Source organism: Loxodonta africana, chromosome 22 (assembly GCF_030014295.1).
Source record: "Loxodonta africana isolate mLoxAfr1 chromosome 22, mLoxAfr1.hap2, whole genome shotgun sequence".
NCBI classification, from domain to species: Eukaryota; Metazoa; Chordata; class Mammalia; order Proboscidea; family Elephantidae; genus Loxodonta; species Loxodonta africana.
In genome coordinates this window covers 58,083,664-58,106,383 of record NC_087363.1, presented here as the reverse complement: position 1 = coordinate 58,106,383, position 22,720 = coordinate 58,083,664, and the positions used below count along the sequence as shown (strand labels likewise).

Below are 22,720 nucleotides of genomic sequence, written 5' to 3'. Positions count from 1 at the left end.
AGCGCCAACTCCTCTTCTCAGTCAGGGTGGAGCGGAAGAAAGAGGATTGACTTACGTGTGGGGAGAAAGTTCCAGATCCAGAGACACAGCAGGACGCGCTGTCTGCACTGGAGAGAAACCTCTCAGCCTCAGTTTCCCCCAGATAATAAATAGGGACAGCAATTCCTTCTTCACCCCCAACAATGTCTCCAACTTGCTAAGAGCCTCAAAGTATAAAAGCCACTTTGTGTCTTTATCTAAATCTATCATTAATAATACACGATTGTTACATGTCATCCAAACCTATGTGGGTGAAAATACAGACGTGATTAGGGCCACAGTTTCTCTTTTGTTTGTTTTTAGTCCTGACAGAGTGAGAAGAAAAGAATCAGTCCATCATCACAGAATAAAAGACAGTGGGAGAAAGGAAGCAGGTCCTCCGATAACTTTAAAACTGGTGTCCAGATTAGTTCGCAAATAACTAGGGAGTATTTTTTATCCATGAGATGGAAACCCTGGTGGCGTAGTGGTTAAGTGTTACCGCTGCTAACCAAAGGGTTGGGAGTTCAAATCTGCCAGGCGCTCCTTGGAAACTCTATGGGAAAGTTCTACTCTGTCCTATAGGGTCTCTATGAGTCGGAATTGATTCGACGGCACTGGGTTTGCTTTTTTTTTTTTTGATCCACGAGATATTAAGGATCTTCAGAAGCTGAAAACCCCTAAGTTATTGATAAATTAAATATGCTTTCATAAGTAGAGGTTTTAAAACCTGCTGCCGTTGAGTCAATTCCGATGCATAGTGACCCTACAGTAGAGGTGTTAGTGGTGTGATCCCAGGTATAACTGCTCGGAATAAAGAGCCTAGAAGCAGTGGTCTACAGTGGTCTGACATAAAGTGTGACTGAGGAAAGTACACAAAGATGTCCCAGCAGAAGCAGGCAAAGATGGCAGAAGAGCTTATTATTACTTCCAGGCACTGCCCACATGCTTTTTACTTCATGACCCCATTCCATTCTCATATCAGGATAAAATCAGTCTCATGATGAACCTCATTTTACAGATGACTAAATTGGAAACGCTGGTGGCACAGAGGTTAAGTGCTCTGGCTGCTAACCAAAAGGTCGACAGTTCGAATCTACCAGGCGCTCCTTGGAAACTCTATGGGGCAGTTCTACCTGTCCTATAGGGTCACTATGAGTCAGAATCGACTCGAAGGGAACGGGTTTGGGTTTTTTTGGTTTTAAATTGAGATACGGAGAGGCTGAATAACTTGCCCAAGCTGGTAAGCAGCATATAGGGGATACAAACCCAAGCAATGTGACTACCCCAGAGTCCACACCCTGGCCAGTTAACCAATGAAGCCAAAGGGTAGAATCCAACAACACTTCACTAAAAGCTGCCAACGTCTGAGGGCTGGAAACCCTGGTTCCATAGTGGTTAAGTGCTACAGCTGCGAACCAAAGGGTTGGCAGTTCAAATCCACCAGGCGCTCCTTGGAAACTTCATGGGGCAGTTCTACCCTGTCCTATAGGGTCGCTGTGAGTCGGAATTGATTCGGCGGCACTGGGTTTGGTTTGGTTTGGTTTGGTCTGAGGGCTTACTAAGTGGCAAGCGCTACTAAGAACTACGTATGGTCTCATTTAATCCTCCCTTCATCCCTGGGTGGCGCAAACAGTTAACATGCTCAGCTGCTTACCGAAAGGCTGGCAGTTCGAGCTCAGGTCTTTAAAGAAAGACCTGGCAATCGACTTCGGAAAAACCAGCCATTGAAAACCTGCGGACCACAGTTCTATTCTGACACACATGGGGTAGCTCGACAACAACTGGTAACTGGTCAGTCTAAGGAAGCAGTCACCACGATTCTCTCAATTTTTCAAATGAGGAAACGGAGGGGAACAGCGACATCGGAGGTGGGGAAGGCTTTCTCATCACTTACAGCAGTGCTTCTCAATCTTTTGTCATCATTGTGCCTCTGCCCAGCCCCAAAGGAGTCTTTTTAGGCATTATTTTCTAATCATTCCCCAAGAAATTTTAATATCAGAGAGAGACTGTGTATCTGTTTATGTACTGTATTGTCTGTTTGTACATAAAAAGAGTAAGATTTTTTTTGCCCTACTGAGAACCAATTTTCACCCCCATTGAGAATGCATGACGCAAGCTGTCTGCTGTGACTCAGGACAGGGGTTCATTTCTAAATTCCTTGTTCAATCCATCCACTTCTTTGATATTTACTGAGTGAAGGGAACCAAACACAAAAGAGCTTAGTATGGTACGACTTTACTTATATGAAGTCACGTAATACAAAAAACTAACCCATGGTGCAGAAATCAGAATAGCGGTTGCTTCAAGAGGAAGAGGACTGACTAGAAAGAGGCATGAGGGAACTTTCTGGGGAGATGGAGATTTTTTTTTTATCTTGATTGGATATATGGGTGTATCCATTAGTCAATTTTTATCAAACAATACACTTAGGAAATCTGCATTTACTGTCTATAAATGATATCCCAATAAAGTATACTTGTTAAAAAAAACTATCTTCTAGTATGTGCCAGCCTGGATACTCTCAAGTGGTTCCTGAAGGCCCTGTCTAGTGTGATGCTGGATCCAAAGGCCAAACCAAATGCTCTACGTTATCATGTAGTGTCAGGGAAACCAAAGTGACCCCTTAATCTGCCTTTACTAGTGTCTGCCCTGGCCTCCCATGCACAGCTCTAGTGACCCTCTGGTGTGAGTAGGACATTACAAAGTAGAAAGGCTAATGGGTACCTTGAAGCATCAATAGGATCTAAGAGCTTTCACATGAGGGCAGGCCTTAAAATCAAGCACTCCGAGGTCTATAAAATGACTGAGGCGAAGAGGTCACGGAAGTCCATAAAGTCACAGGAGAGGCAGCAAAGGAGAGCGTCCCCAGGCTCTGAGAACACCCGTCTCTCTGGGCAGTGGCCCATGCACTGCCTTGTGGTGTAGCTTGTACTTGGGCACTGAATGGTTATTCACAGCTGCACTCTTACCTTGCTTTCCACGTATTTATGTCATTCTCCCAACTAGATCACAAAAGCCCATGGTGGGGACTGTGTTTACACTGGCTTAGTGCCCTCAAGAGCCAGGCATAGCATGTTACCAATGTTTAAAATCAGATTCCTGTGACAGCATAACAACGAAACACCAAATTTTCTGAACCAAATATTAGGGCCAGGGTCTGAAAATGGATTTTTGTATTACTTCTGCATGTGAGAGGCAGCCTACACAATCTAGATGTCAATCTATTGGAATTTCTAAGGCATTTAAGGATTTAGGGGCACAACAGGAAAACTATTTGATACTCTGCCCTTCCAGAAAATTCAGGAAATACAGTAAATGCAACTATGAAACAACTTCAAAAGTCTTATTCTTTCTGTAACAAAGTATTTAACTGGAAGAGGGGAAAAAAATTGATAGAATTTGCTTTTGAAGAGAACAGAGATGTGATAAACTAAACAGATCGGTTATTTTTTAATTTTCACCCTAAGAGTTGTAGAGAAAGAACCAATAGAACTAATAGCTTATATTTGTTCAGAATATGCTACGTATTAAGTATATTGCTAAGTACTGTCAATAAGCTAAACATTATCTTATTCAATCCTCACAGCAACCCATGGAGGCAGGTGTTATTACTATATCGACTTTACAAAAGTTACAGTGGGTGATGCTTGTCCAACTTAGGATGATGGAAGCAGAACACGAAGTAGGACGCTGGGCTGAGACCCTCTGTTTTTGTGCTCAACACTATCCTGCTCTCCATACGTGATCCTTAACCTTCAATAAGCCTGTAGGGTGGGTGCCACTGCCTCTCATGGATGGGAAACTGAGGCACAGAGTAGGATTGGCAGCGCAGGAGTTTGAGCAAGGATATGGATAGATGTCTCCAAACCTTCATTCTTAACCAGCCCCCCAGTCTGCTTCTTTTGTGGGTCTATGGAAGGTTTAGGTAGTGGGTAAAATTTTAACAGGTCACCAAAGGAAAGCAGGCCACCTCGGGCGTGTGCTTGGCTGGCCTCTATGGCAGACTTAATGGAAGGCAGCTGGCCATAATGAAGCTGGGAGCCAAGCCCTGAGCAGAAGCCTGGGCAGGGGCCAGCAGCACAGTTGGCGGTTTTTAAGTTGCATGGTTAAGTGGTCACCACGTGCCCTGCTGACTGCTTTTCCTGACCTTACCTGTACTGTTTGCACCGTGTAGATTTTCTTCAGGTTGGATGCACACTCAGCTGCTGTGGCACCAGGGAGGGATCTAAGCAAATGGAAGAAAAGAACAAGCAAACACGACAGTGAGTAGGCAATGCTAAGGAAATACGCAATACGATTTTGCAGGTCTTAATAAAAAGCAGGTCTAAGACCACAGAATTAGACACTTCTGGGGTGCCACTTAGAATTTTAAATGTGAAATTCCTACTCTGTGAAGTAATGCGTTTGCTTCTTTTACAAACAGGCATATTTATTCTGTGGAAATTTAATCAAAAAAAAAAAAAAAGGAAAAGAATGTAAGAAAGGTACTGGAAACCTTAAAATCATATATTACAACATACTAAAATAATCTTGTAATAACCAAGCACTCTGTCTAGGACTTTAAATAAGAAACTGTCCCTTTTGTAGAGATGACAATGAAAATTCAGGGTCTTGACCTGGTTATACGTTTGAGGAAAAAAAACCAAGGGACCATCTACTTTTACTTCCCTTTGTTAAATATCCACGAACCCTTGAGAAAGATTGGCCTTCTGTTTACCTTAAGGAAACATTATTACTAAAATCAACTTTAGTTCATCTGAATTTGCACACGTTTCTGAAACATTTGCCTTGGAGATACTTTCAGTAATTTTCTCCAGCTGACTTAATTAGCTCTAGAATGCATTAATGTTTCGTTTGCTGTATCTTCCACTAGATGGCAACATACCACAGGTTACTCACTAGAAAAACCTTGCACTAGAATTGGCTTTACCATTTCCTGGGAATGGGGGTAAAATTATGTGCTTTCACATCAACCCTTAGAAGTTAAGACTTCCAGTTCCTGCCCCCTTTTCTTTCTCCCTGTACTGAATTAGCAGTTCCTGCTCAAGAATGCTGGGGTCCAGTTACATCAGGCCTAAGATTAGAATCTACCACACAAATAATGCTCCAATGCCCCGTGCCTGGTGGCTAGACGAAATAAGAGGCTTGCTGAGAGATAAGGAACAAGGAGCTCAAAGACGGCCTTCTAGAATCCCAAATCTACACCAGCAAATACTGCCGGAGACACAGTCTCCAGGGACCCTCGAGACACTACCTGGACAGTCTTTAAAACATTGCATCCTAGAGATGTGCAGAAAACTCACAAGAAGGGCTGCACCAGTGTGGGTGACGGCAGGTGTGGCACCGAGGGCCAGGGCTCTACAAGCTACATTCTTGAGCTATGCAGCACCGAACACTCCTAAGTGTTGAACTGAGTATCAAAAATGCATTTCTGAATACAGGTCCACTGTGTGGCTGTCGCTAAAAAGACCCAAACCAAACCAGTTGCCATGGAGTCCATCCTGAGTCATACCAACCCTATAGAACAGAGGAGAACTGCCCCATAGGGTTTCCTAGGCTGTAATCTTTATGGAGAGGAGCTGTGGAGGCACAGTGGGTTAAGCACTCGGCTGATAACCAGAAAGTTGTCAGTTCCAACCCACCAGTGACTCTGTGGAAGAAAGATGTGGCAGTCTGCTTTGTAAAGATTTACAGCCTTGGAAACCCTATGGGGCAGTGCTCCTCTGTCCTCTAGGATCACTGAGTCATAATGGACTTGACAGCAATGTTTTCCTTCCATGTTTACAGAAGCAGACTGCCACATCTTTCTCCTGCAGAGTGGAGTGCCTGGTGGGTTCCAACGCCCACCGTTCATTTAGCACCTGGGTGCTTAACCACTGTGCCATAGGGGACCTTTGGTGGTCACTAAAGAAGCACAATTATGGACTAGTTTGGGAGCAAACAAGGGACCCTCCATAGGGCTGGTCAAGTCTGATAAATCTAATTAAAACACTGGGTTTACAATTCTTCTTGAGTCGTTTACAAATTTGCTGAACTTTAAAAAAAAAAAAAAAGCAAATCCATAATAGCCAGCATGATTGTATTTTGCTGCCAAACTTGAAGCCTAAAATAACTAGGTTGAACGGTGTAGTGATGAGTGAGATGCTCAACCCACACCTTTGCTAATGACAGCGCCTGGCCTGTGATGAAAGCCATCTGTCTGTATGACTGACCGGGCTTGCGGTTACTTAAGTATTGACTGGGATAAATATTAATTTGCTATTTTACGCAACTTTGTGCCTTTTTTTTTTTTTGCTTAAAATATAAAAAGATGGAGAAAAGAACTAAAAAATCTTTTTCTGAATAGAGTTTCACGTGAAAAAATGTATTGCTTTAATAAATCTACTGGCATCGCTTTCGATACAGGCTTTTCTTCCTTTGAAAAGTTTAGCTGGCCTCTTGGCCACAATGTGCTCCCCAAAGACTTCTCTGGAGCCCCCAAAGCACACTGGAGAGCATTTACAGGCCCCTTCCCTAGCCTTAGGGGTTTACGGTACCAAGTGAGAAAATGTACTTTGCTTTTTTTTTTTTTTTCCGATTTTTAAAGCTGTGTATTTCAGTTGTCAACCAATTTTTAAAGCTTCCCTTCCGTGAATGATGGTTTAGAATGAGCATAATTTGAATATTCACCTTCCACAGCACTATGCCAGTTTAAGCAAATACACATCTTTCTTCCACGGAGTTGCTGGTGGCTTCAAACCCACAACCTTTCAGTTATCAGTGGAGTGCTTAACTCACTGTGCCACCAGGGCTCCTCTCCATAAAGATTACAGCCTAGCAAACCCAGAAAAAAAAAAAAAATCACTGATAAACATTTATCCTGTATGCTTCTTTTTTATTGCCTCAGGCTCCATGCGCTGGTCTTTTACTTATTGTCTAGTGAAGGAGACAATTATACAAAGCCACTTAGTTTCCTGGTTTCACTGTTCAAGTTTTTTGAAGAAATCTCATTTCCAGAGCCCAAGAACAGCTCCATAATAAACCAAGCAGGAACTTTTCACTAGCGTAAGACAGCAATGTCAAAAGCTAATGTGTGTATGTGTGTTGTGAATGCTTCCTAGTGGGCTAAGCCTTTCCCTCCATTACAGCATTGAATGTTTGCAACTAGACCTAGGCAACTATTAATATTATTTTTCACCATTTTATAGGTGAGCAAGCTGGGGCTAAGAGTGATTTGGTAACTCGCCCAAAACCACAGCAATGTGATTTAAAGACAGATGACCTGGCTGAGGTGTCCTGCTCTTCACCCCTCACTGCTGAGCTCCTAGTCAAGTCACACATAAACTTGACTGCTGGTGTGTTGTTCTCAGCACGGTCACCATTTTGTTGAATCCCATTTTTGATACATGATTGTGTTCATGACTTTCTTAAAGGAAACTCAGTCTTTCCATCAGAGGAGAGCAGGGAACAACACAGGAAAAAACAGGACAGTTCCCAGGTAGGCAGTGTAACACCTCCTGAGGCTATTGCCTTGGGGTTTGAAAGGAAATATGTTGGGTCCCAAGGAAACTCAGTTCCCTCTCTTCTTAATGGAGGAGGCTGGGATCTGTGATTTTAGAGGTTCCTTCCAGCCTCTAGACAGTTTTTGGAATATGCAGGTTTCAAAGGAACAAATCAGTGACATCAGAACTACTGGTGGTAGCAAGTGCCAGGCTTGGCCAGAGTAAAAAGACATGGCATTCCTCTGCCAGCCAAATCGACTCCAACCGCTGAGAAACACCTGTGCCCAAAACTCATGCCTGAACTTAGACATCTTTCACAAGCAAATTTAAGCCACATCGGCAAAATCAATTTCACAAGGACAAACATGCCAAGATTTTTCAAAATTATCTGCCTTGTAAACAGGTCAGTCAGTCCTGGACTTGCTGATTCAAAGTTGAATCAGAAGCTGTGCCATCTGCTGTTACTCCTTCTTAAAGCAGCAGCGCGGGCTGGCTGGTGGCAGAGCTGCAGCTGGGGCAGCAGGCAGACCTCACCCTCTTTCCCTTTAACAGGTGCTTGTAGCAACTGGAAGGTAAATGTTTGTTCCGGTGGAAGAAAACATTTTTGCTGGAATCACATATACAATACAGGACATTCTCATATCTTTAAAAAATCATTTTACTTCAGTCATGTTACAAACCTAAAACCTGGCGATAGTATGCTAACCACCAAAACCCTCTCTCTGCAGACCTAGAGGGCAATGTTGGCCTCCCCCACCAAGGGGACACTTGGCAATATCTAGAGACTTTTTAATTGTGCTTTAAATGAAAGGTTACAGTTCAAGTTAGTTTCTCATACAAAAATTTATGCACACATTGTTATGTGACCCTAGTTGCTCTCCCTATAATGTGACAGCACACTCCTCCTTTCCACCCCAGATTTCCGTTCCATTTAACCAGCTTCTGTCCTTTTTTGCCTTCTCGCCTCGCCTCCGGACAGGAGCTGTCCATTTAATCTCATGTATCTACTTAAGCTAAGAAGCACTCTCTTCCTGAGTATTATTTTATGTCTTATAGGCCAGTCTAATCTTTGTCTGAGGAGTTGGCTTCGGGAATGGTTTCAGTTCTGGGCTAACAGAGTCCGGGGCCCATGTCTTCGGGGATCCCTCCAGTCTCAGACTATTAAGTCTGGTCTTTTTAGTAGGATTTGAGTTCTGCACCCCACTTTTCTCCTGCTCTGTCAGGGACTCTCTGTTGCGTTCCCTGTTACGGAGGTCATTGGTGGTAGCTGGGCACCATCTAGTTCTTCTGGTCTCAGGCTTATGGAGTCTCTGGTTTATGTGGCCCTTTCTGTCTTCTAGAGATATATTTTGGTTGTCACAACTCGGGGAGATGCTACTAGCAGAGTACTGGCAGTATAGAGGCCAGGGGTGCTGCTAAACATTCTACAATGCATAGGACACGCCCTATACCAATGAATTATTCAGTCCAAAATGTCAATAGTGCTGAGGCTGCAAAACCCTGCTGTAGACATGTAACAAATAGTTTCAGATGATTTATAACTTATTTAAACAATAAAGATTGATGCATATGTCTTCTAGCTGTTGGGAAGAGAGCAGTGATCATTATAGACAAGGCGCTTGCCCCCATGGAATTTATATTCTAGAACTGGCACCCCTGCTCTCTGAATTCCCCAGGCTCCTAAAGGCAAAGAACAATGTTGCGATGTTATCGTTAGGTACTGTCCAGGTGATTCTGACTCATGGTGACCCCACGTGACAGTGTAGGGTTTTCTAGGCTGTAATCGTTTATGGTGCAGATCACCAGGTCTTTTTCCCACAGAGATGCTGGGTGGGTTTGAACCTCAAACCATTCAGTTAGCAGTGGAGTGCTTAACTGTTGCACCACCAGGGCTCCAAGAAACAATGTTTAGATGTGCTTGTATTTGCCTGGGAGGAAGAAGTGGGAGAGAAAGCTGAGATGGATATACACGTTGATTATGACCATGCCTCGGAGGAGATACAGGCAGAACTATGGAAAACCATAGAACCAAGGAAAGAAACCAGCATCTACTTTCCCATTCTCTGAATTCCATGTCGCCCTCCCACAGTATACAGCTAGAGCCCAGCATACAACAATGGAACAATAAATGCCCACTAGATGGATCAGGTTAAGGAGCTTGAATTGTTCCAACAGGAGTCTCCACTCTGATTTAATAAAATTAATGGAATCATGGGTTCCTTTCATTGAACATGTATTACTTAAAAGGGTTTTGCACATACTGTCTCTAATCCTCACAGTAACCCTGCCAAGTTGTTATCATTGTCCCCACTTTACAGATTAGGAAACTGAGGCTTAGCAAACTTGTTTTTAAGTGGTAGATCCAGGTTCTTTTCCTGGTGTGTCTGGCTCTGATGCCCAGAGTCTCCCTCTTGGACTAGGCTGCCTCCCAGTAAAAATCAAGCTGTCATTCTCATCATGGGTGGTCACATACAGCATCTGTTATGGCAAATCTTTTTTTTACCCCTCCTTAAAGTACATTAATCTAATTACCTACTCCTTGCTTACCCACCCATTGCTCCTGCTTATCATTCTTTCCTCCACCACCATCCACCTAGCTACAGACATTATTGGGAGAGGAGCAGAAGCAGATATGCAGAAAAGGGTTTGAGTTGCCAGAAGCCAAAGCAGTAAATAATGATATTCTAAAATGTGATACAAGCAACATAATTCGGGAAGAACACATCCACAGGTCATCATTTTCTGGGACTGGGCATGGGAGGAAGATAATGTACCAGACCTAAGCACAAGGGAGGCAGGAAACTACAGGGGTTAAGCGCGTGAGTTTTAGAATCAACAGATCTAAGTTTGAGTCCCAGCTCTGCCACCTACCAGCTGTGTGATAATCTGACCCTGTCTGACCCTCAGCTTCACCTCTCTGACCTCCAGCTTCCTCTCTAGAAACATCGTCTCTACCTTATCACTTTGCTACTTGGTCTACACGAATGAAGGCGACAAAAGCATTTCATATAGCATCCGGCATTTAATAAGCAATTGCTACTGTCCTCCTTGTCATCAGTGTCATCTCCATCACCATCACTGACATGGGCAGAACAGGATGCAAACAACAAAGTCACCAGAACTAAAAAACACTGAGCGTGTGGGGCAGACAGTAGGGACCACAAAAAGTCTGTGTGAGTTACATGTAGAGCTGAGAAACTTCCATCCCTGTCCTGAGAAAGGAAAGCTAATCAGACCACTCTGGGTGTAAGGCCACAGTGACACGAGATTTGCTTCCTCTTAGACTTGTCCAGAATCTGTGATGGCTACGGAAGAAAGATGAAGGGAGCCTTCAAGGTTGGCCAGGGAGATGATTTGTGTAAAGATGCCAGGGGAGCTGTTTACATTACTTAAGACCAGAACGCTCAAATCCAGTTTTACATTCCTCCTGTGTGTCTCCAACTCAATGATGGAATAACAGCAAATACATCTTAAGAATTTTTATGTAAAACTGGTTAAAATTCCTTTTCATTTGGGGAGTTAAAAGTAGGAAGAAAGTCTGATAAGATTGGACCAAGTGTTTTACTTAAGTGGTTTCCAAGCATTTACATGTAAAAATTTAATGTTAATCACAAATCAGCTAATCATTAAAGCAGGTCCCTGAGAATCTCTACACGATAAAATGTTTTTAGGTTTATTTAAGTCTGAAACACTTGAAAGCATTTTATTCTCTCTCTCCTTCAAAAAATACTTACTGGACCCCCAATAATGGAAAAGACTGCATATCACGTGCTATTTGCACGCATCATCTCATTTCATCCTCATTAAAACACCATGGCTGATTTTTCAGAAGTAGACCACCAGGTCCTTCTTCCTGGCCCGTCTTAGTCTAGAAGCTTTGCTGAAACCTGTCCACCAAGGGAGACCCTGCTGGTATTTGAAATACCGGTGGCAAGGCTTCCAGTATTACAGCAACACACAAGCCACCACAGTACAACCAACTGACAGACGCATGGTAGTAGTTCCAACCCCACTTTGCAAACTAAGGCAGAGAGAAATAAGGTAATTTGCCCAAAGATACACAGCTGGTTAGTGGCAGAGCGGGGACTTGAACCAAAGGTTGCCTGACAACCTTGCCCTTAGTCACTCATCTAAACTGACCACTTACTATATGACAAGTAACTGCTTGGCACCCTGAGCACAGCTTTGTGCCAAGCGTGGTTCCAACTATACTGCAGCTTACAATCCTTAATTCAGACTTTCCAGGAACTCAAATACGCCTTCCCCATTAAACCCACCCTTACAGATACAGATGCTGCAGTATAAATTCATTAATAACAATCGTGGGGACACCAAAAACCAAAAACCCAGACCCAATGCTGTCATGTTGATTCCGACTCATAGCGACCCCACAGGACAGAGTAAAACTGCCCCATAGAGTTTCCAAGGAGCATCTGGCAGATTTGAACTGCTGACCTCTTGGTTAGCTGCCGTAGTGCTTAACCACTACACCACTAGGGTTTCCCATGGCGACACAGACCTCTGTAAATACCATTACCTGGTTAGCTCTTAGAAGGCCTTAGCACCACTTACCAACCATCTGGATACCTGGAGGGTGCTTTTTTCCCCCAGGGTAGGGGGTGGGGAACTGGAAAGGTTTCCTCAGCCTCTGCCTGTATCCTTGCCTCTCAAACTGTGGTCCATCAGCTAGCAGCATCACCTGGGAGCTTGCTACAGATGCAGAGTCTCAGGCCCTGTCCCTGCTGAATCACAATCAGTTGAAGAAATCCCAGGAGACTGGAAGAGGCATTCAAGTTTGAGACGTGCTGGCCTAAAGTTATCTAAATCAAGGTACTACGGGAAACGCTAACAACCTGGGAAGCAAAAGCTAATGAGCCATAGCATCGCAAGAAAAAAGTAAAAGTCACTACTCTCACAAATGCATTTCTGTCCTCACCTAAAAAGAGATGATCAGGAGGGGGTTATCACTGAATGTGACGGACAATCCTATAAAGGCACTCAAATACGTGTTTTCAGAGCTCTCTTCTTTGCTCTGCAAATTTTGAAGCAGGCGTCCTTGGCTCAAGTATCTCCCATGAAACTGGAAGTAAGTGTCCTTATTTGCAAAATTCCAGGTTACCTTTCAGGTCCTGTCCAGCTCTGATATTTTAGGATATGAGATATGGGAGAGCTGTGTCCCATCCATTGTTCATATTCACTGAGAAGTAGTGTTCATCGGGGTTTAGGGCACCAGTGCTCGGTGTCCCAGAGTCCTTTATGTAAATCCTGATTCATTCCTATATTAGCTGTGTGACCTCAGGCAAGTTACTTAACTTCTCTGGGCCTTAATTTTCTCATCTGTAAAATGTTGCTAATATGACCTACTTCAGTAGTGTGAGGATTTTGCTGGTGACTATATACAGCACTCAATACAGCGCCTGGCACACAGCAGTGAATGGTAGTTAATATTTACAGGTTAAAGTGGGAAACAAAGTTTAGAACTTTATATGGTATGATATATCGAAGTACAGTGACACCTGTGAGAGCCGAAACTTGACAGGACTGCCTTGTTTTTCTGGGTCTCAAAAGTTTTCTCCCTTTGACAGGGTGCAGTCTTACCACTTATCTATTGCTCATTTTAGTGGAAAATATTTGAGTTTTCCTTCTCTGACAGGTTTCTGCCTTACACAAGTTCTAGCTTTTATAGGCTTTGCGGTACTAGATATACATGCCCAGTACAAATGCACACAGTAAATGATTGCTGGGGAAAAAAAATGATGACAATATTCCACATATATGAAATGCAATGTCATTTCAGCCAAGAGAACCATGCCTACCAGAGAAAGGCTTTAAAGCCAGGGCCATGTCACCTGAAGCCAGGCTTCTTGTTGAATTTATTCACATCAGTCTCAACCATCAGATGGAAACTTTCACAGGCCCAGTTACATGATTAAGTATGCCCCTTGTGTATCACTCACTCCATTAAAGATGATTTCGTTTTAATCCCTTTTAGATCTGTGGCTTGCGGCTACACCAGCTTCCTCTTTGAGAAAGAGTCATGTAGAAAAATGGTCCAAGGTCTATTACTTAACTGTTACAATGTAGCTACTGGAACTATAGAATCCAAACGTTTTGTTTGCTTATTTGGTTTTGATTTCTCCCTGCTTCCATCTGTTCTCATGTCTAACCTATAAGCTCCTTGAGAGTGGTGACTGGGTCTCTTTCGTCTTAATATATAATTAATCCCTTAGCACCTAGTGGTTTATCTGTCTTACAAAAAGCACAGCCAGAATACTCCTTAGAAGCAAGGACAGCAAGCCTTTCACTTGCTTACTTTGGACATGCCATCAGGAAAGACTCGTTGCTGGAGAAGGACATCATGATTGGTAAAGGAGAGGGTCAGCGAAAATCCGGGAAACCCTCAACAAGATGGACTGAAACAACAGCTGCAAATATACCAAGGATCATGAAGATTGGTGCAGGACTGGGAAACGTTTCACTCTGTTACACATAAGGTCACCATGAGCCAGAGCTGACTTGGTGGGAACAGCCACCACCCAGTGGCTGGGTAAAATAAAAATATAACAGCGTTGGAGTTTACAACCAAGTAGAAATAAATAAGGCTAAGCGTCTAACCACTATCGTGCCAGATTACTAACATCTTGTCTGTTGTCTTAAGTTTGGAAATAAGTAAATGGCATCTATAATAAAAACAGGAACATACGTTTTTTGAGCAATACCTGGAGAAGACTAGTACCCTGAGGATGTGGAAGGCCCTCAGGCCTATCTACAACCTGTGACACACAGCTGGAAAGACTGGGAGCACCAAGGTCAAGGCCGTCCCCTGCCAGACCAACCCAGAGGCTCTTTGCACCTTATATAAAGTAAAATTCTGGGCCACTTGGAGAGCCTGCAGGTTCAGAAGGGTAAGAGTGGGGAAAGAAAAAAGACAAGATATCAGCCCCTCTGACAGCCTGTCCACCCAGCTTCCTTGTGTGACCTAATCCCAGTGGGTCACTCTATGAGCAAAGATGACTCTGGGACCCCTTTGTCAAATCTGGGTGATGCAAATGGTTGCACTCAGCTACTAACCAAAAGGTTGGTGGTTCAAAACTACCAGCGGTGCCGTTACAGAAAGGCCTGGAGATCTACTACCGTAAAATCACAACCACTGAAAACCCTAAGGAACAGTTCTACTGACACACACACAGTTATCATGAGTCAGAGTTGACCTGATGGCAGCAGAGTTTTTTTGCTTTTTTTCCTTTTGCTTATTTTGTCAAACGTGTTCCCCACCTGCCCGTGTCAGATTTGTTGTTATGGACCACATCGCTGGAATGCACTTGAAAGCATCCTGCCCTATAAGGTGGGTCCTTATAGAACTCAGAACCTCTCTAAACTCTTCACTGGTGCTATGGAAGTGCCACACACGCCTGCTGGGAGGGCAGGGGCCATGCTATATTCATCCATTCATCCTCCGAACCTAGAACAGTGACTGGCAATTAAGATGCTCAATTAATACCATCTGTAAATAGAACAGTAATTCGCAAATGTTGATACATGAACACCAGCATCTTTGCGGGAGAAAGATGTGGCAGTCTGCTCCTGTATAGATTTACAGCCTTAGAAACCCTATGGGGTCGCTATGAGTCGGAATCAACTCAGTGGCAGCGGGTTTGGGTTTTTGGTTTTGGGGGGCAGGATTGGAAAGTCTGTATTTTAACAAGCTCAGCCAGGTGATTCTGCTCTAGGTGGCTCAGAGGCCACCCTGGAGAACACCGGCATGGTGGCGCTAAACCCTGAAGCGGTGAGGCTGGCGGGAGATGTATGCAATGGCCCATGTTTCCAGTTGGAAACAGAGGTCTGCATGCCTTCATGGAGTGCCCACCAAGTCCAGGCGCTACAATGTGCGTGCCCTGGAGTCACAGATGCAAGGCAGCTGCAGACAGTCGCACAGGAGGGCAGGGAAGGAATCAGTTACCTCCCACACTAACACTGGTCTACAAAAAGCACTGTGGGAACACAGAGGGGCGCGCTTAATCCTGACGGAGGCAAGGACTCCTTAAGGAAAACCGAGGGCCCAAAGGCCAGACTTTCAGGGAGACATATGGGGGAAGAGCATCCCAAGCAGAAGGTACTTCATGAGACAAGTTTCAGTCTGAAACCAAAAAACCAAAACCAAACCCATTGCCGCCGAGCCAATTCCGACTCATAGCCACCCTACAGGACAGAGTAGAACTGCCCCACAGAGTTTCCAAGGAGCACCTGGCGGATTCGAACTGCCGACCCTTTGGTTAGCAGCCATAGCATTTAACCACTACGCCACCAGGGTTTCCTCCAGTCTGAAAAGTCCATGGTTTATCCAGGAAATGGACCAGTAGGCTGATGTTACTTGAAAGAATCGACAGACTCAGCAGTATTTTGGAGGTGGGAGTGGTAGAGGATGAGGCTAAAGAGGAGGCACGTGGAGGGGGGTTGCTGTGTGTCGTCGAGTCGATTCCCACTCATAGTGACCACCCAATACAATTTCCTAGGCTGTAATCTTTAGGGAGGCAGGTTGCCAGATCTTCTCTCCGGAGGAGCGGCTGGTGAGTTTAAACTGCTGACCTTTTGGTTAGCAGCCAAGCACTTAACCACTGGGCCATCAGGGCTCCTTGGAGGGACGCTACCTAATAAAAATTAAAAAACAAAACAGGAAACAGTTGCCATCAAGTTGATCCTGACACATGGTGACCCTATGTGTGTCAAAGTAGAACTGTGCTCCATAGGGTTTTCAATGGCTGCTTTTTTTTGAAGATCACCAGGCCTTTCTTCTGAGGTGCCTCTGGGCAGATTTGAACCTCCAGCCTTTCAGTTAGCAGCCAAGCACATTAACCATTTGCACTGCTTGTTACTGTTAACTGCCTTCGGATCATTTCTGACTCATGGCAACCCCATGTGTTACAGAGTATAACTGCTCCGTAAGGTTTTCTCGGGTGTAATCTTCTTTTTTAAATTGTACTTTAGATGAAGGTTTACAGAACAAACTAGTTTCTCATTAAACAATTAGTATACATATTGTTTTGTGACATTGGTTACCAACCCCATGACATGTCAACACTTTCCCTTCTTGACCTTGGGTCACCTTTACCAGCCTTCCTGTCCCCTCCTGCCTTCTATTACTTGCCCCTGGGCTGGTATGCCCCTTTGGTCTTATTTTATTTTATGGGCCTGTCTAATCTTTGGCTGAAGGGTGAATCTCAGTAGGGACTTCAGTACTGAGTTAAAAGGGTGTCCAGGGGCCATATTCTCGGGGTTTCTCCAGTCTCTGTCAGGCCAGTAAGTCTGGTCTGTTTTGTGAGTTAGAATTTTGTTCTACACTTTTCTACAGCTCTGTCTGGGACCCTCTATTGTGATACCTGTCAGAGCCGTCAGTGGTGGTAGCTGGGCACCATCTAGTTGTGCTGGACTCAGTCTGGTGGAGGCCATGGCAGCTGTGGTCCATCAGTCCTTTGAACTAATCTTTTCCTTGTATCTTTGGTTTTTTCATTCTCCCTTGATTCCGATGGGGTGAGACCAGTGCAGTATCTTAGATGGCCACTCACAGGCTCTTAAGACCCTAGAAGCTACTCACCAAAGTAGAATGTAGAACATTTTCTTTATAAACTACGTTATGTCAGTTGAGCTAGATGTTCCCTGAGACCATGGTCCCCGCTTGGCTGTAATCTTAATGGGAGTAGATCCCCAGACCTTTTCTTCTGCGGTACCGCTGGGTAGGTTCGAACCACCAACTTTTAGGTTAGCAGTTGAGTGGAAACCATTTGTGCCACCTAGGGACGTATTAAAAATAACAACATATAAATTTGGACTGTAATCTGTAAGTCTGTGGTTTTCCATTTTTTTAAAAGCTGGGGAATCCTTTCTTCAAGTTAAAGTAGCCCATCTTAAAAAATAATCAGGGCTGCTCTGGTAAGAATAATAGTGGAGATCGGAGAATCCCACTTGTTTAGGCCCCACAACCCCAACACAGAGATACCCTTAGGGGGTAAAAAAAAAAATAAAATTTTTTTTGACGGGGGTAAGAGAGTAAAAATCCACTTCTGCAGCAGGAAAGAGGTGCAGGGAGCTTTGGAATGTGAAGATCAGGTGTACGTTTAGAAGGCGAACCACGCCAGCTCAGGTGGGGGATGCCTGAAGAAGGGAGAACTTGGGAACAGGTAGGTAACTAAGCAGGTAGTGCATAACCGGGACAAGGCAGGACCAGAGCACGCACTAGAGAGAGGGACATGGAGAGGACGGGTGGTTTAGGCTTGGAGCAAGTTTTCCACGGACAAATCTACAGTACAAAGTACAGAATCGGATGGAGTAGGGCACCTGGGATGAAGATTCAAGGGTCAAGTGGAGATTCCACCTCTCAAAAACTGGTAATATGGTGATATTGTTAACCAAAACACAGCAGGTGGACAAAGAAGAGTGAAGGGATACCAGCTAAGCCACTGAATCATCAATACTTGCATTCAGAGTGCCTAGGGGTCTCCTGAGAGCCCTGGTGGTGCAGTGGTTAAGAGCCTGGCTCCTAACCACAAGGTCGGCAGCTCGAGTCCACCAGTCGCTCCTTGGAAACCCTATGGGGCAGTTCGACTCTGTCCTATAGGGTTGCTATGAGTCAGAATGACTCGATGGCAATGGGTTTTGCTATGGGTCTCTTGGGCTTTCAGAAATGTGTCCAGAACTCAGGTGAGAGGTCAGGAGGAGAGATGGAGACTTGGAGAGTTCAACAACATCCTAAATAGTTAATGTGGGGCAGCTAGTACAAGGCTCTGCTCTAGAAACTGAGAACAGAGCAATGGGTCAAGAGGAGAACAAAGGCTTGCCCTCATGTAGCTTGTGTTCTAGTCGGAGAACTTAGACAAATGGTTGTAATACTATGTGAAAAACAAAGCAGGGTCAGGGGCGTGGGAAGTGTATGCCAGGATGTGTGTGCTTTTTTTATATTGGTGGTCAGCGAAGGCCTACTGTGAAGGTGACATTTAAGTAGAGAAAAAAGGACAGGAGAGAGCAGGCTATGCAGACGACTGCGGGAAGAGCGTTTGGGCAGCAGGGAACATTGATGGCAAAGCCCACGTGTGGGATGAGGGAGGGACAGCCAGGGGTCAGTGAGCGGGAAGGGTGTGGGGAGAAGGGAGAGAAATGGGGAGACAGAGGCAGAAAGGCATACTGAGCAGCGGCAGGAAGAGCTGCAGAGTCCTTTGGGCTACTCTAAGAACTTTGGCTTTTGCTCTGAGTGAAACAGGAGCAAAACAGGAGAAGTGACATGGTTTAACTGCTGTATTAAATGGCTGTCATGGAGTCAACTACAACTCGTGGCGCCCCCGTGTGTATCAGAGTAGAACTGCGCTCCATAGGGTTTTCAGTGTCTGATTTTTTAAAGTGGATTGCCAGGCTTTTAGGAGCAGAGAAACAATGTGATTTAAATGCTGTATTAAAAGGATTGCTTTGGCTGCTGTGGCAGGAATGGACTGTAGGGCAGGGGAAAAAGCAGGGAGGACAGTCAGGAAGCTCTTGCAGTGACCCAGGCAAGAGAAACAGTGTGGCCCAGGGTCTAGGATGCAGGCGGTGAGAATTAATTGGATTCTGGACACATTTTGATGGTCCAGAAGCCTGAGGACTGAGCCTGTGGTTAGAACTCAGAGTAAAGGAGATCCCACAGATGAAAACAAAGCAGTCAGAGACACAACTAAGAGTGGCCTCCAAGAATCAAGACAAGATAGGGTTTTAAGTATCCAGAACACAGGAGGAAAGCCCTTCCTCTTACACCCCCAATCCCAAATACCCATCAAATGCTTAAGTTCTTAACCATACAGCCCAATTTTTTTTAACCACGTAAAGATTTATTTGCGTTTATTAATGAAAATGCAAATAACACTACTAAGGAGCTCTCCAACTCCTCCATCGAGGGAAACGAATTTAGGTTGCTGACTTCCTAATACTGAATTCAGGGACTGTTGATGGTGCATGTGTGTGCATGCATGTGTGTGTGTAGGGGAGGAGGGTAGGTCATTTGGGAGCATTGTAATAGCGATGTTAATTGTTAACATTTATTAAACACTTACCCTATGCCAAGTACTGTGTTCACTGCTCCCGTTTAATCTTCAAAACAGTCCTATGAGGTATATGTTGTTGTTGTTAGTGGCCATCTAATTGATTCTGACTACTCTGCTCATATGAGGTTGCCATGATTCTTTGAGATATATCCTATAATTATCTCCATTTTACAAACAATGAAAGTGAGCCCTGGGGACGTTGGGTCACTTGCCAATCAACACACAGCAGGCTGGCAGGTACGACAGGTCAGGGGGTAGATGCCAAAGGCACTCGTGTTTTAAGTAGCGGGAGGCCTTTGGATGCTGTGGAACTCAAAATTGATGTCACTGGTGGCAGAGCCCAGCTATGCTGGAACAAAGGGCACCTCGGGGCACTCTCCTGAGAACCTTGTCACACTCTAGAATGTTGTTTCTCTGGAAAAAAATTATACCACAAAGTGTTCATAACTCTGGGGCAGCCTACATAAATGTAATGGATTCCCAGAGAAGAGGGAAAAGTTCAGTAAAAACTATGAAATGACTGATCAGGCAAAATGACTCCATACGTGCTAAGTGAGTTGGAACTGAATCGACGGCAACGGGTTTGAACAGGTATGCTAGAATAAGCTGTAATTCCTAAATGAATATAGTCATTTCTATTAAAGATTTAGGCACTGTGGCAATAACATATTTCATTTGATTACTTACTTTCAGAGAGCAAAAATGTGCAAAAATACTAGGAAAAATATAATTTGTGTCTCCATTGAAATTACCTTATTCTTATCTTAAGATATACCAGATAGTCTTCAAGAGTTGTTTACAAATTTATATCATAAACCATTCTGGAGAAGTGTTCCTATATGCGTTCTTCCCATATACCATTATCCATTGCTGTCTCATACATACATATATATATATGTATATATATTTGTATCTGTTTAAAAAGAAGCTCTTGAATCTGTTTCTACCACTCAACAGAATCTACAATTTATACCACAGGTCCAGGTCTGGGTGTTCAAAATGCAAACCAGGTAGCAACAGTATTGTAACAACACCTTTGAAAACAGACACATATGATTTCATTCTGCTCAAGTTTGCCAAAGCCACTCTGGATATGATATTAAAATGCTCTCTTAGCATCCCATGACAAAAGTACTTGCTTCATCTCACCCATCCCCAATTTCTTTGGGTACCCAGAAAAGACAAAGGCTTCAAGGGTCAACTCTTATAGACAGACACTGATTCCGATAATAATGAGACTGTCTTCACCGAAAAAGATGAAAATCGCTTTTAAAAATCTTGTAGGCATTTTATGCAAAGCCTTGTGTCTACCAAGTAAACTGCACAGAAAACTGTCACACAGCTTTACTCCCAGCACATAACCATAGTAGCTGCACTTTCGTCAACATTTCCATAAGCTCTTGGGACACTCCTGCAGAAGAGGGCCAGCGCCCTGGCATCATGGGACACCCACGGTGTGACAGAAACTGAGAAGGGACATTGCATTCATCCATCTAGTCATTTCTCAAACATTTTTGGTGCTCCTACTATGTGCCAGGCATGGTTCTGGGTACTGGGGAGATAACAAGTGTCAAAACCAAGTCCCTGCTTTCTGGCCTTTAAATGATGGGAAGCATTGAGGAACTGGGGGAAGAGATTATAAATAAACAAATTCATATATAATAGAATACCACAGCATTAAGCATTATGGAAAAACAAACATACAAACCAAAAAAAGGCAGGGCAGGAGAATACGGAACGATAGGAGGAGCTACGATAGTGATAGTCAGGAAGGCCTTTCGGAGGAGAGGTGGTGCCTGAACGGTCCCTGAGAGCTCTAATTGGCTCCACTTTACTGAAAAGGAGAGGAACGCTCCATGAAGGCCGGCTGCGTCCATGTGCACACCATTGAATCCCCAGCGCCTAGCAGACTTACAGCTTCACAGCAAGCGCTCAAGAAAGAATTCAAAGAGGTGTCCACAGCAGCCTCGGGGGCACAGGGTGAAGGCGCTGGCCAGGCAGTACTAACACCGCCACCGCACACTTCCTAGAAGGCTGGTCAACTTTTCCCAGGAACTGTCACAGCCCTGGCGGCGTAGTGGTTAAGTGCTACAGCTGCTAACCAAAAGGTTGGCAGTTCGAATCTGCTAGGCGCTCCTTGGAAACTCTATGGGGCAGCTCTGTGTTCTATAGGGTCACTATGAGTCGGAATCGACTCGACGGCACTGGGTTTTGGTTTTTGGTCACAGCTAAGGTTGTGTTCTGAGCTCCCCCAAAGCCCCATGGGGTACCAGGACAGTGATCACTCTCCCCACTTTACAGCGAGGAACCGCGTGCCCCCGACTCGCCCACCATCTCCCACCCAGGCAGAGCCGGGTGCCAACGCGGGTCCCCACCGCCCAACCCGGACGTCGGCCATGGACATTCACCCCTCAGAGGAAATAAAAGAGGAAAGTGCTACCGAAACTTTTGGGGCTGCGCTTTTCCTCTCCGGGCCGGGGAGGCGAGACCACCGAACAGCCGCTGGCTCCTGCTCAAAGCTCGGGTTCCAACCCGGCTCTCCCGGAGTCCCGGAGCGCGCGCGGGCGGCCAGGCGCTGAGGCGCGGCGGGCCGGACCCTGCGCCATCGCGGAGCGGCCGGGAGCCGGGGCCGGAGCCGGGGGCCGGGCGCTGGCGTGGGGGCCAGGCCGGCCCGAGCGCACGGGGCTCCCGGGCCGCGCGGCGCAGAGACAAAGCGGCCGGCGCAGGCCCGGCGGGGGCACGGCGGCAGCGGCGGGGCCGGGCGGACACTGGGGGCCCGCGCCCGCCCGCGCCCCCTCACCTGTCGAGCCAGAAGGTCCAGGGCGAGTGCAGCGGGACCCCGCCCGGCTCGGGCCGCAGCGCCGACAGCTCCTGCAGGCCGAGCGGCGGCTCCCCGGTGGCGGCGGCGGCGGCGGCAGCGCAGGGCCCCGGCGGCTCCAGGGCCCCGGCGGGGGGCGCGGCGGCCGGGGGCAGCGCCATCTTCTCCGCCCCGCCTGCGAGGCCGGCGGACGGGCGGACGGCGGAGGGGTGGCAGCTGAGTCACCCCGGGCCGCCCCGCCCCGCGCCGCCCGCCCCGCCCGCCGCCCTCCGGGCCTGGGAGCCGCGCCGCGGGGCAGCTGGGGGCACGGCCGGCCGGGCCGCACGACAAAGGCAGAC

General features: G+C 45.6%; 1 protein-coding gene across 2 annotated transcripts in view; it reads right to left on the bottom strand.

Moving 5' to 3' along the window:
• EIF4E3 (eukaryotic translation initiation factor 4E family member 3) overlaps nt 1-22,720 on the bottom strand; it is a 64,424-nt gene that overhangs the window by 40,872 nt on the left and 832 nt on the right. Inside the window, exons 1-2 of one of the 2 annotated variants that reach the window (XM_064275158.1) lie at nt 22,365-22,543; nt 4,174-4,246 (exon numbers count right to left, since the gene is read on the bottom strand). In XM_064275158.1, the coding sequence (XP_064131228.1) occupies nt 4,174-4,246; nt 22,365-22,543 (252 nt within the window). Of the gene's footprint in view, nt 1-4,173; nt 4,247-22,364; nt 22,544-22,720 lie in introns of those variants that run through there. The other variant, XM_023548027.2, reaches the window with a different exon arrangement.